Below are 14,839 nucleotides of genomic sequence, written 5' to 3' on the forward strand. Positions count from 1 at the left end.
ATGTAAACACAGATTTCATTACAGTGCCTTATTTGATACTGGCTATATTAAAAGAAGTACTCTGCAATACAGAAGCTGAAAGCCAGTTTTACTCTTCATGTATGATTCAGAAGAGCTATTTTGTTTTCAAAATATGTTCCTCTTCCAGTTTTTAAAGTCTTATCAATTCTTGTTTACAAGTTCGTTTAAATGCCAATTAACTTACAAGGGCTATTTAACTTTGAGATATGTGGGAAATTTCTCAATACTATATTTGTAAGCCTCACTAGGATTTCACTGCAACACACTGGCCCTCCACCTTTTACCATATGATCAATCTGTTAACATGTAGCTGCTTCACCACCACCTGCAGGTAAGACATTTTACAACCTACCTTAATCCAGCACTAATGGTGAAGACAGTTAAAACAAAAGGCACTAAATTAAACAGAAAGAACTTTATTCCCAAATGATGGCTCCTTAAAAGTGATGATCAAATAGACTTTCCTCTTTTTCAGTATGCAGGAGACCTTTGACACTGTTCCCAGAGCGCTTAAGCAAAGTGTCCATCTGTAGTTACCTTCCATTGTCACACACAGTGTTCAGATGTACACTTTACAAATTATTTATATAAACACATGAACATAACTGATTACAATGAAATTGGCTGCAATGACAAATATGTATTGTAAACTCAAAAGCTTATTTTTCTATATGTTTACAGGATAGTAGCCTGAGTATGTTTCACAGTTACAAAACCAGTGCAACTGACTCTAGAATCAGATATTACTTAGCAAGGACAACTGAGCGTAAAAAGCATAAGTTACACCTACGGCAGGAATTCTTCCCTGCGTAAGTGAGATGCCTAAATAAATGAAAAAGATAAATGAATTCAAGCATTGGAACAGGCTGCCCAGAGAGGTGGTGGAGTCCCCATCCCTGGAAGTGTTCAAAAAAAGGGTAGATGTGGCACTTAGGGACACGGTTTAGTCTAGTCTACCCTTCATTGGTTTAGTGTGGACCTGGTAGTGTAGGTTAATGGTTGGACTGGATGATCTTAAAGGTCTTTTCCAACCTAAACGATTCTATGATTCTATGATTCTATGAATTGTAGGAGAGTAACTATCCTAAGCAGACAAAGCAGTGGCGAGTCAAAGATAAGCAGCAACTTCAGGAAAGAATGATATTGTCAATGGCATACAAATTTTCTCCTCCCCCCCCTTAAGAAAACTGGCAAACTACAAATCTGTGATGAAACCTATATTCTGTAAGGAAAAAAGTCCAGATGGAAATACCCAAACAGATACAAAGGGTTAATATAAAAATCAGGAAGTCAAAGATCATAAGAGAAGCTAACTGAAATAATAGCCACAAAACATTTTCTTAAAAGCCCAGGTGGAAATGCATTTCTAAAACATTAGAGCTCCATTTCAAAAGGAGAAAAAATTGTTTTTAAAAAATCCAGAAAATTGTATGATAGAAGCTTTGAAGAGAGTAATCTTCTAAACAAAAAGAAGACAAGGACATTCAATGGCAAAATATCTTCAACAGACAATAAACATTTCATAGGAAGGGAAGAGACTTTTTTTTATATAAGGGTTTTAAAGGTTACAAAATTGTATAATGATTCATCATATCAAATGATTCATAACAGTACATGAACTAAAGCAACTTTTATATGGCTAGATGAATTTCAAAGGAAAAAAACAACCCCAAATCTCTGGATTCCAACACTGGATAATGCCATTTTCCTCCAAGTAATACATGAGCATCTTTTTCAGTATGACAACTCATACATTCTTGTTTCTTTTCAATAATACAACTAGGCTACTTAAAACAGTCAATTTTTTCTCCTAAACAGTATAATATATTGGTGTGGCTGGCAGGAGGTTAAAGATATTTTGTACAGATGTTTTAAGAAAACAGCGGGACTATATAATTCCTTTTAAATTCAGAAGCATTGAAGTTAGTATCTTTTTCTCAAAAAACTGCTCAGTTTTCTGAAAATGCACTGAGATTTATATGTAAATAAACAAAGAAAACCCCTCACCAATGTCATTTTGCTGCACTCTCTCTAGTTACTTGTAACATCACCCTCATCTACAACTCTCTGTAATGGGCCTGAAGTTTCCAGCACTGTCATACTGTACTGTAGCACTAAGAATGTGCACTAATGCGTGTTAACCAAAACCAAAGATTTAAGGTCTTTTTGCACCTAGATACTTTTAATTCCTCCTCCCACAATAAAGAAGGAAAGTTATAATATATCCTTATATGCAGATTATTATATAAGAATTACAGACAGAAAAAATAAAGAGTTTCAAATTTATTTTAACATTTATTGAAATGAATACATTAAAAACATGGTTGACTATTTTGAATATTCTCCTACTTAAATATTTTGAAAGCCTGTTTTTAAACTAGTACTGCTAGATACACTTTCAGATTATTTTAGCACATCTCCAAAATTTTTAAATCTAATGGCAAAATACTGAAGAAAAATGTCATAAACATTAATTCTTCTAGTAAAATAAACTATAAATTGACATGCCATGCATTTCCACACAGGTTTTACCTCAACCTTCTAGATTGCTCCTTCTAAATTTAGTGGGATTAATCATTCACGATACTGCTCTTATTTGTTACTCCAAAGAAAGAGCCATTTCACTAGTCAACACTTCAGAATTTAGAGTAATACAAAACCTAAGCTCACTTTTTATTTAGAAAGACAATTAAGATCACTTATTAAAAAATATCAGAGGACAGTCCAGTTCCTCTTCCAACAGTAAACTTTTGTCTAGTTCTTGAAAGGTTTTGCTTGAAGTGGTGATGGTATATATTCAGAAATGATGCAAAGCAACTTACCTTGAATCACCTGAAAAACCCCATAAGAAAAACTAGAATGAATTCCAAACACAGTCTGGTGCTGTTGCCCTAAGACCATCCATCTTTACATACACTCTTAAAACTGAAATTCCATTGTGTCTGACAGGGTAGGTCAGCTATGTAAGAACTCAATGGGCATACGTGATCCTGGGTCCTGGCAATATTGTGAAAACAGTCTACAAAGGACTGTTATTGCTATGCAATGATGTAGAACCATAGAATCGTTTAGGTTGGAAAAGACCTTTAAGATCATCCAGTCCAACCATTAACCTAACCCTACCAAGTCCACCACTAAACCAATTCAGGGTAGAGTAATAATTAATTTCATGTTTCCTGGCTTGGTGGCTGGATTATTTTTTAATGAAAGTAAAACTAGAATAGAATCATTAAGGTTGGAAAGGACCTCTAAGATCATCAGCCCAACCGTCAACCCAACACCACCATGTCCACTAAACCATGTCCCAAAGTGCCACGTCTATCCGTTTTCTGAACGCCTCCAGGGGTGGTGACTCCACCATCCCTCTGGGCAGCCTGTTCCAATGGGATTAATTTCAGAGGCTTAACGTTGAAAAAATACAGCATCTTTAGACAGGAGCAACATCTGGCATCTCATGTCATTCAACTCCATCCAGGACAACACGGTAACACTCACCTTTATAGAAAGATATATATCTATATCCATATCAGTTTCCCAACAGTTTTACCAGCTGTGAAACACCCTTGAAAAAACCCACACTGTTTCAGAGTGTGATTTAAATTACATGTTCAACAGTTGTTCAATGTTAAATTGCAACTTATGGTCAGCAATGACCATCTGTAGCCACTTAACAGCTTACTTTCATCAACAATTTCATTTTACCAAGTTCTTGGTACCAACACATTATTAAGATAGAATATGGTTTTCAAGGAAAGTGTCAGACACTAGTGGATAGTACAAATATTTAGTACCTTGACAAATAAGTAGCAGATATCCAGTCAAACTACACTGAAGTCCAAGCTGGAGCTCAAACCAGATAGCATACAATATATAAAGGTCCTCCTTTGATTTGCCTTGATGATTTGGTGATCTATGTATTTTTTTTTCCCCTACAGCAAACCTCAACACATCTGTCACGTTTTATACCACTAAGAAACTGCCAACCACAAACTGCCTTTAAGATGTGATGGTTTAGTCTTGATGATAGATGCTATTATCTAGTACCTCAAATGTATTTCCTTTATATGGAAGAAACAGTGGCTACACGGATGAAAAAGGGATTTTAAAGCAACATGTACACAAACACACACCTGGATATTTGCATAACTTCTTTTGTCACAAAGTGACCAATTATATTGAGAGGCAAGTAATAGCTAGTAGCTGCTTTTACAGGTTAGTTTGCAAATCAGAGATTGTGCTTGCAGTTAACTGCTGCAGTAAATGGTTGTATTTTAAGATGTTTTAAAAAATGAAATTTGATTAAATATAACCATGTCAAGACCATGCAGCAGCTCACATTCATTGGAAATTAATAGTGCCCAAACATGTCACTTGAGCAGTCCCATAGCTCCTACCAGTGGCCATAAGCCTGTCCCAGCACATTACTAATTTGAAACAACCAATAAACATCTCAGATTAATAAGCTACACGTACCATTATAGCACAGGTGCCAGCATTCTCTGAACTTACAACTACATTAGACATCACAAACTTAGAAGGTTTCTATTATGAAATAGTATGCTGTTACTTAGGTTTGAAAACTGCTTTAAAACTATTGCTAATGGTTTCAATATATGTACGCAACTTAATGCAAAGCCACCTAATAGAATGGTGGCCCATCTTTTCAGTTGGGTCATCACAGTTTTTCACTCTGCTTTGATACAAATCGACAATACAAGCAACTCTCTGCAGAGCTATGAAATTCAGTGAGCACTGACCCACCAATCATACTCCACACACCTCAGAGGAGTCACAGATGTCCCTCAGACCCGCCCTCATGGCAGGGCCAAAAGAGAAAGAAAACACAGCAGTTACCTACTGCCATCTCCTGCCGTCATTACACAAATCCACTGAGCTTAGCACACATTCTCTGAAAGCTCTCGTGGAAAGAAATCTCTCGCTCAGCAACGCACAAACCACAGGCTTCTAAAAAAGAATTTTGTGTTGGAACTAGGTTAGCTTCCTGGGATATACATCTGTCAAACATCAAAGTTCTGTCAGCAAGAATCTCATTTTTAAAGTCATTATAGTATACAGTATCAACTATATTTTTAAAGTAAATGGGAGAGGAGGAACATCAGCTTCACAACTCTAATAGAGCCGTGACTTTAACTGAAGTTTAATATTAAACCACATACTGCTAAAACAAATGCAGTAGTAATTTTACATAAAACTAGATAGCTGAAAATTCACTCTAGTAAAAATTTCTTCAACGTTTGCAATAAAAAAACGTTATGTTTAATAACATTGCCTTTAGAACCTTCTGATAAGTTTTGCAACTGTCTTAACAGGGTAAACACCTGCCTTTCTCAGAGAAAGAAAAATACTGTTCAAGTGTGGTTTGTAGTACAACTATCCTTGACAGGCAGGTAAAGCAAAGAAAGCCAAATTTCCTTTCAAACTTCCAAAACGTATCACAAGAACAAAAGAAATGTGAACACAAAATAATTGGCTTCCTCCCTTAATTAGATGTCTTAATTCATAGTAAATTACTGTATTTATTCAGAGGACTGATCTTAAAACAATTCTTAACCTTATGTCAAGACATCTTCCTTTAAACAGAAAATTTTAGTAGTTTACGTCTGTGTACTTGCTATCATGGTAAGTATAGAGTTATTTCTTTTAATAATTATTTCACCACTGCCTTCCCACCCTTCTCTTTTTAAGCTAGTCAAGTTTTTAAGTTTCATGCGAGGCTTTTAAAATGAAACTAGATAACCCAATGAATTGCCACCATAGCGGTTTCACTCATACTTCATTTTTAAAACAAATTCATAGAAGGCATAACCAAGGCAATCACCCACTGTTCTGTCAAAAAGATATCAAAGCTAAAATTACAGTCTCTGAAAGTCTGATCCACTTTCAATCTGTCTTCAAAAAAGCAAGCAAGCAAAAAAAAAAAAAAAATCATAAACCACATAATTTATGGCTCCCACAGCTTGCTTAACCGAGAGGACAAAACTAAAATCAGAGTTCTGCTTTGCAGTCTTCCAAAATTCCATGTACCCATTCACAACATGTTTTACTGCATTTTATACCTAGCTACTCAAGTAAAACCTCTTAATACATCTCCTTTCTCAACATCCTTTCTCATTACTCAGCCACAGCTACTTCAATTAACCAAATAGCTGTTGTTATCCCTTGACGCCAGATCCTTCTTTCTGTCAACTGCCAGATTGTCAACGTTCCTAAATGGCAGCCTTCCCAACAGTTTCCCAACCTATTGTCTACTTCAAGATTCATTTCCCCTGTCCTACAACCCAGCAATCCTTTAAGTAACTCAACTTTTTGCTGAAAAAAGTAGTAACATGATTTATAAAGTAAATATTTTAATTGTTTGATAACTTAAACCTGCTTTAAGACATTTTACCTTTGAAGCGCTCACTTGGCAAGTCAAATATCAATTACAGCTGAAAACATGTAAAACTTAACTCTACATAAAAGCCAAAATTTTGAGAACTGTTAGCTACAGGTGTCCCCAGAATAAGGTGTGTTATGGGCTCTTGGCAGCTTGGAGCTTACCCCATAGCATTAAGGTGTCTTTGAAAACCAATACCAGCTGAATCACAATCACTGCATCAAAAATGTTTTGGATAAAGAGTGGAATGAATTCCTCAAACTTCATGAGTACTAGTAACAATCTAATGTAAACCCTAGCACATTACCTCCTTCTTCCTCAAAAGCCACTTTTTATCAATGGGAATAAAAACAAACATTGTAGTACCTTCGACCAGTTGATTCTCTTCATTGCAACTTCCAGCTTATACTTTTTCTTCTCCTTCATCCCATGTGGTAATGCTGGTATCACTGGAAATGGAGCAAAAGGAATGCCTCCAAGAGGTGGTGGCATTGGAGGCCCACCAAAAGGCGGTGGTGGAGGAGGTGGTACTGCTCCACCAGGTAGCGGAGGTGGTGGAGGTGGTACTGCTCCACCAGGCAGCGGAGGCGGTGGAGGTGGCACTGCTCCACCAGGCAGCGGAGGCGGTGGAGGTGGCACTGCTCCACCAGGCAGCGGAGGCGGTGGAGGTGGCACTGCTCCACCAGGCAGCGGAGGAGGTGGAGGTGGCACTGCTCCACCAGGCAGCGGAGGAGGTGGAGGAGGAGGAGGTGGTACTGCTCCACCAGGCAGCGGAGGTGGCGGCGGAGGTATTACTCCACCAGGTAGCGGAGGAGGTGGCGGAGGAGGAGGAGGTATTGCTCCACCAGGCAGTGGAGGTGGTGGAGGCGGAGGTGCGCCTCCACTAACTAGCAGAGGCGGTGGAGGAGGTATTGCTCCTCCAGGTAGCGGAGGTGCCGGAGATGGTGGCACATTCTCACTTGGTAGGGATGCAGGTAATGGTGCTACTTCTGTCAGTTGACCTGTCAGGCCTGGACCCTGAAATATAAAAGAGGAATTCTTTTAATTGGGGGAGGGAAGGAGGTTTCATATGAAGTTGAATCAACTAGCATATCTTGTAGTCAACTGTACCTCAAGAAAGTGAGAAATGCAACCATTCTCCTATTTAAATGAGAAGCAATAACAATAGATTATACTATGTACCATAAAACTGCCAAGTAAACTGAATAACCTAGCATTTTTATAAAAACAAATTGTTTCCATTTTAAAGAAAATTTAATACTAGCAGTAACATTTAAGTGAAAAGAACAGCATTTTATTTCTTACCAATGCACAAAACATTAATCCCTCTTAGGATATCCTGGCAAGCTGGGGCATCAGAGATGGTAATAACCATGCTGAATTTTAACAGCACTAATGTGCTGGTGGAAAACTTTCCACAGAAATCACTGAAGCAGCTATTGCAGTGCAAGAGGTTATGGGATCACAGTTGTTCATAACAACCCTGGCATGGGGAGTAGGGATAAAAAAACAATAATCATGCTTTCTTTTAAATCTGCCTGCTGTTGTTTCTGTGGTGATCGGAAAAAAAGCAATTGCAACATCCATTCCAATAAGTTTTAAAAGGAACAATGAAGAGAAACAGCAGCATGTTAAACCATCAGAGAGGTTTCTGTAGTGATAACATGATCCTGGTCTAGTACAAATTCCTCACAGATATGTATCCTTCAAAATTATCTGTTAAAAAGCAGCATCAGGAGCTATGCACAAACCTCCATACAAGCTCATATTTTATTTCCTCTACTAACTAATATTTTATTACAAAATTATTATGTAATATAGGCCATTCATTTAATCTGATTTGCATACTATTTCGCTATGCAATTATTTACTGTTTCAAGTTTAAATGAAGCAAGTTTGTTAAAAAAAAAAGCTGAGAAAAATCTGAGTGCATCTGAAAATAAATGCCACAATAGATTGTATGGGGAGCATAAGGCTAGAGAAAAAAAGGCATAGATAGTAGAAAGCTGATGTGTATCACTTAATTGTACCCTTAATGTCAATGAGCTGTAATGTCTGGATATTCTGAATTGAGTTAGTATCAATATAACAGGATTGATAATTAGACTAAAAATAAGTTTTTGGCATTGCACAAGGCATGTGTTTCTTTGGCCCAAATTACTACACAGGTTAGAGAACTCGTTAAAACAGATTGTCAAATTTCAGTGTAACACTGTCTTATAGATATCTGAAACAAACATTAAAATTGATAACAATGAAGTATGAACAGAAGTGTCTGTGTGTGAAAACAGAATAAGAAACCACAAGACACCACAGTTACAAGAATGACTTGTATTGATAGCAAAGGACACAAAGAACAGCAATCCAACCATTAAATGCAACGTAACGTGCTTACATTAAGATGAGAAGGCCAGTGCTCTGATAAGGCTATCGCACAAACAACTTGCCAGCAGAAGACCAGTATCCTGAAGGCAGGATGATGGCAACCAGGTTATAGCACATCACGTGCTATTCTTCCTCTTATTATCCAAATCGAAAGTGAGACCATAGGCATTAAGATATCCACAATGAGATAAAAAGGCAACAGGCCAACCTTGCCTAGCATTGAAGAAGTAGGAAATAAGCCAGGCTGAGGCAAAATGATCAAACCTTAGTATCTGTTGGTTCCTAAAGGGTATAAAAGGCCTGTCTAAAACCCAATTCATTGTCATTAAACAAAAGAAACCCAAGAGATACTGCGAGGGGTCAACAGGCAGCATTTCTTGTCCTCTCTGCTTCACTAGTGATCCGGGACAGATCACTTGGAGATACAGTTTTGGTGCCTGTGAGCAAAATTCACGAGGAAATGAATGTAAGAAAAATCAGCTTTGCTGAAATTAAGTATCACCTTCCACTTCCATAAGGTCTTGCATTTTTTGTTATATTCACCTATGAGACTGTATAAAGCTAGTGTAATATTAATTTTAGAAATGGCCAGAGTCCGATATCCAGAGTTCAAAAAAAAAAGTTATTATCAGGTGCATGCACATGCTGAAAGGTATGTATATTGTGCACGCACACCTATCATGATTTCCACCTTTGCAATTTAAGCATAAAGCCTTCTGAAACAAACACTTTCTGCAAAACATACAGAAGTAGTAATGTTAAAGCATAAACAAGTACTTGCGGGGGCGGGGGGGGGGGGGAGGAAAAACCCAAAAAACAACTCAGCCTGGATTCAAACTTTTCATAGCCTCAGGAAATTCTTTCCTCAGTAAAGTAAATATCTGTGACAGATGTTGAATATACTACTATTTGAAAAAAAAAAGTTACCTCCATTAACTATCCTTAGTAGTTTATGCTGGCTTAAAAACAAATCAATACAACTATAACATACATTTCAAACTCCATAGAGACAATACACTCCTGGGCAATTTCTTTTCAATTCTTGGAGGAGTGCAGGGGGGGAAAAAAAAAAAAAATTCAGCTGTGGAACTCACCGTGATTTAGTTTTATTACCTGGGTTCGTAGCTGTTTGATTTCTGTTTCAAGTTCTTTGATTTTCTCTTCTCGTTTCTGAAGCTCCACTTGTGCCTCTTGTCGAGCTGTGAACTCTTCATCTAACTGTAATGATTAACCAACACAGAAGCGTTTGTCCATTTATGTCCACACTACATATTATACTTTCAGGAATTCTTTGAACAATATCACAACTAGAGCAATAGATACACTTTTAACTTCAAAAAAAAAAAGAGAATTTTTCCCGTATATGTTCTTCTAGTACCCCATAATTTCTTCCATCGATAAGTCATGACAGAACCACTCAGATCGAGACGCTTAGTACAGCTGTAAGTTCAACAAGTTTCCCACCCCCAGCAGAATATTGCAGACTCCTCAAACTAAACTCGAGTAAACATCTCATGCAGCAAGCTTAAATCTGAAGAGAGATATGTGCAGCTTCAGTAGTATCACCAATAAAGTAACATAAGAAAGCAGGTATCCAAATAAGTTAGTGATCCCTTTAGTCTTCATGTCCCCTGTTTACACTATGATTGTGAGAAATTTGCTGTATATTTTCATCCTGTTACTGTTTGCTAAGCTTAAGAGATTATTAGCATCTTTAAAAGCTTCTGCTATTCATTCTTCCACAGGACAAAACCACCTATCACTAGGAAGAACATGTGTTGACTGCCACTAACGAAGTACATGATGATAAATAACTCTGCCAGTGAAGCATCACAACAATTTTCTTTCTATAAAGCTCAGACACCGTAACTCCTGTTAAAAATGCATCCACATTTAACATTGAAGAGAGAAAAACTAATGACTTCATGCAGCCCTTCATTTGAATTTTGTAATCACCATGTTCAAGAACATGTACTGCCTTTTGGCCTGCAAAAGGCTTCTTAGACCAGCACAACAAAAAAAACCAAAATTGTGAATGCTTTTAATACACAACAACATGGTATATGAACTTTAGTACTATTGCAGCTAATATAGTACGTTCAGCACTTCATATCCTTAGATAGGATGTGATGAGCTGAGATTAACAAATCTAGGAAACAGGAATTTAAGTAACTTGAAAAAACAAGGTATTTTCAGCACAAACACCAACAGTGATAAAGCAGAAGGATAAGCATCCATTTCTTCAGAAATATCCCCCAAAAATTTTATTACAAGAAATATACTGAGCTGCAATTCTTCCTACAGAAATCATTTTAAATGTCTAACCTCTCCTGTATCTAGTAATAAATGAAAACTGCCCATGACCAAAATAGGACTTCGTTATCAAGTTCCTAATAAAAGAGAGCTGGACCAGAAAAATAAAACCGTTATCAAAACGGATTCCAAAATGCACTGTAAGATTCCTGAATGCAAATAATAAGGAAATAAATTACTCTCCCTCATAACATAGTAATTTATCATGGGCATTATAAGGAAATAAAGCAGTATTTTAATGTTAGCATCTCTGTGCCTAAAGAGTCACTGCTTTTTCAAACACTCGACGACACTATTTTTTAGTAAGTTTCTTCAGGTTCTAAAACAAAGCTAGATGAAGAGTTATGAACATTTCCCCCCAAGGTTTTCTGGGTTTTTTTAAGTGTATACCTGCACTTTAGGTATTTAAGTATGACTAAGTATTTCAGGACTAAATCGCAACAAGTGGAAATTTTGCCTTCAGTTATCTACAGCAGAGGAATACAACTGAAGATACGTACAGCTAATACTACTCACTTGCTTCTGAATTCAGAGTAAGCTGAATCTGAGCCATGCATGCACACACACAGAAAAACCCTAAACCCACAGAGCTATTAAATGTGAAAGAACGTCCTGCACGAGAGATACACTATTTCCCCATTTCCACCAAGTTTCTACTGTGAAACAAGCCTACTGTGTTCCTGTCAGGCTTCTGTTCCATACCTTAAAAAGAGTGATGATTAGGACTTACCCTTCTGGAAAATTCTGCTGCTTTCTTTTCACTCTCTTCTACTTTAGCTTTGTCCACACTTGCATCTAGAATTTAAATCAAATACCACACAGAAGTCAGGGAAAATGCATCACAGCTCTGAGGTGCCTTCCAACCATAATTATCCTATGACCACACCACCACCCCCCCCAAGGTCAACATCCTTTCTTTGCTCCTTTTGTCACATCACCAAAAAAAACATTTTCCCAAATGAATGTGTTCTCCAAGAGCAATTATTTCCCCCTATGAAATACTTACTCCAGAAATGCCCTTGTATCTCAAGAATACAATCTACCCCACCAATCTTAAGAAAAGCATAAAACAACACTTCTAAGTGCTGATAACTGCTATTTCAGTGATGCAGTATTTATTCAGCTGCTGCTTTTCCACATGACATGAACATCCACAGTCCCTCGATGCTTTAACTAATTAGTTCACCTTAAACTAACCTCAAATACTTGGAAAACATTACAGAAAAATATTCTTAGAATGATCCACATAACAATTACAAATCCACTAATGATTAATGCTAATGTAAATGTTGATATTTGTAACAGACCTGAAATTCACAGAATTTATGAACAAGCAATTTTTGGTTATTAAGACTATCGTATTCAGATATAAGTCAAGACAAATTTGGAGACACTTCATCAGTGTCATTTTATTAAAGGCTGCAGAGCTTGGTCTGGCCTTCTCCACAAGTACACCTGTAGCTTACGTGGATATTTGCAGAAAACTGAAAAAATTCACAGGGTCAATTTACGTTTAGGCAAAAGCATACAAAGAAAAAACATGCACTTCAGTAAAACAAGGTAAAATTGCTTTTAGTATACAAACCAATAAGATGACTAAAATCCACGTCCATTCTTCCTCTACATTTAAAATCCGGGTCCATGCCACTGCTGTGCAATACTATCTGTGATACACAGTCTTCTATTATCTTGTAATACTGAGGTCTAACAAAGAAAACATTTTACAAGATAATAAGAACATGAACAATCATTTATGCAACATGGAGGGGGAAAAAAGGGCCAACCTCAACTCCTACTATATGAATATATACAATCATCAGTAAAAGAATCAAGTTAAAAGTCATATTTGTACCCTGGCTAATAAAGCACTGCTGTCAGTTTCTCAGAAGGATATCTGAAGTTCAGGAATTCACAAAATATTGTGCACTTTTCATTTATCCTTTGCCAGAAAATAATCAATAAAACAAACAACACCCTTAGTATTTTCAATATGTGCTGCAAGAATTATTTAGCACATTCTCAACACAGTGAACTCCATCACTGGTTACAGTATCAGTATTCAATTATTTAGAAAATTAGTTAATTAACAACCTAATTGCTTGATATACAGCTCTACAGAGTAACATCAGAAGCCTCTAAGATTAGGGGATCCTGTGCTCAAAATTATTAGTTCTTACCAGTGCAAGGTATTACATCTCAATTTCACATACCATTGAGCTCTCAAAGTAGGAAACCCTCAAACCTAAACTATGATATTCCAAACTTCCAAATTAAAAAAAAGTTATAAAAATTGAAGATTTCTCAAGTTATATTTTACTTCTTAATTTTATCATCTTGCATATCAATTGTTTTTATCATCCCTTTATAACAAAAAAAATTACATCTTAAAACAAGATTTTGTATGTGGTACTTCGACACTGCTAAGACACTACGAGGTACACATAAGAGAAGCTTAGGAAAGGCAAGATATAAGGCACTGTGGAATTATTTTCAATTATTAGTTATACAACTAACTTTCAAGTTCTTTGAAGTCATGAAGCTATCAAACTTGAATAAAGGAGAAAGTGCTCAACAAGTTAAGACATTTTGGGATGAGGGTGTTAGAATAAGGTATCAAGTCTTTGAAATAAGCATTATTATATTTAGCAAGATCTTTTCAATATCAACATTGAGCATTAAGACAAATAACACATCAGTTACAGAGCAACTATTCATGTGTGATTATGAGCTACTCAGTTTACCAGGGTCTTGACTTCTGTTCTTTCCCCTATACCCTCCAAAAATCAAACCTGACAGCTGACACTTACCGGACATAGTAATCACTCCTGATGAGAAGGAAATGTTGGAGAATTGACAAGAAGTGATTTTCAGAAGAAGTATCTTTCAACATATTATACAGCAGATGAAATACTTCATTCACATCAGTGCAAACATTGTTAAGGATATACAAGGACTGAAAACACGCAAAAATTTAAAAAAAAAAAAAAAACAAAGAAAAAAAAAAAAACACCAAACCATGCACTACACAACACCCACCGCAAGACCACTTCGCTAGATGTTCAATCACCACTCTGAGCTACTATCCTTATTAGTAAACACCCTTTTTCCACTAAGATTATCCACAGAAACTGTCCCCTGCTTAACAATTAAGACATGTTTCATTACTACTCAGAAAAATCATACTACATACTTATTATCATAGAATCCTGTAAACATATTTCAAACAAAGCTTCCATTTTCATTCGTAAGTGACCCAGGCTACTGGCAAATACACACTAGCCAATCATTTTAATTTCTTAAAGAAGAAAATTACAGGTAATTACCTGTTCTGTAATGCAACAACATTACTTGTTAGTGATTTTATATTCCTCTCACTGATTGCATGTACCTTCCTCTGCTTCTTAAGTACTAGCTACTGCTCTTTTAAAAACTGCAGGCGACCATTCTGAATTTAGGTAACTTGAAATTAATTGCTTCTTCACAACTAGAGAAGGCATGCATCTTAAGTGCTTCAGAACCTACTAGAAATTTTGTTCCAACCTAGTTATCAAAACTCATTTTTCTTCAAACGTATAACCTCCCATGGGTGTAATTTTATATCTTCATGTGTTACAAGCCAGAGTTTAGCTTAGTAAATGTTATTTATGATAAATTAATTCAGTTCCCAATGGCTTAGATTTGACATGCAAATTTAAGCACTAATTTTCTAAATAAGTTTTTAAT

General features: G+C 36.5%; 1 protein-coding gene across 1 annotated transcript in view; it reads right to left on the reverse strand.

Annotated features, from left to right (window-relative positions):
* Positions 1–14,839, reverse strand: part of DIAPH2 (diaphanous related formin 2) — a 249,543-nt gene that overhangs the window by 188,789 nt on the left and 45,915 nt on the right. Inside the window, exons 13-18 of the mRNA XM_075720412.1 lie at positions 13,924–14,040; positions 12,702–12,820; positions 11,847–11,911; positions 9,917–10,021; positions 7,601–7,607; positions 6,785–7,095 (exon numbers count right to left, since the gene is read on the reverse strand). Coding sequence (XP_075576527.1) covers positions 6,785–7,095; positions 7,601–7,607; positions 9,917–10,021; positions 11,847–11,911; positions 12,702–12,820; positions 13,924–14,040 — 724 coding nt within the window. The remainder of the gene's footprint in view (positions 1–6,784; positions 7,096–7,600; positions 7,608–9,916; positions 10,022–11,846; positions 11,912–12,701; positions 12,821–13,923; positions 14,041–14,839) is intronic.

The sequence above is a fragment of the Pelecanus crispus genome, chromosome 13 (genome assembly GCF_030463565.1).
Source record: "Pelecanus crispus isolate bPelCri1 chromosome 13, bPelCri1.pri, whole genome shotgun sequence".
NCBI classification, from domain to species: Eukaryota; Metazoa; Chordata; class Aves; order Pelecaniformes; family Pelecanidae; genus Pelecanus; species Pelecanus crispus.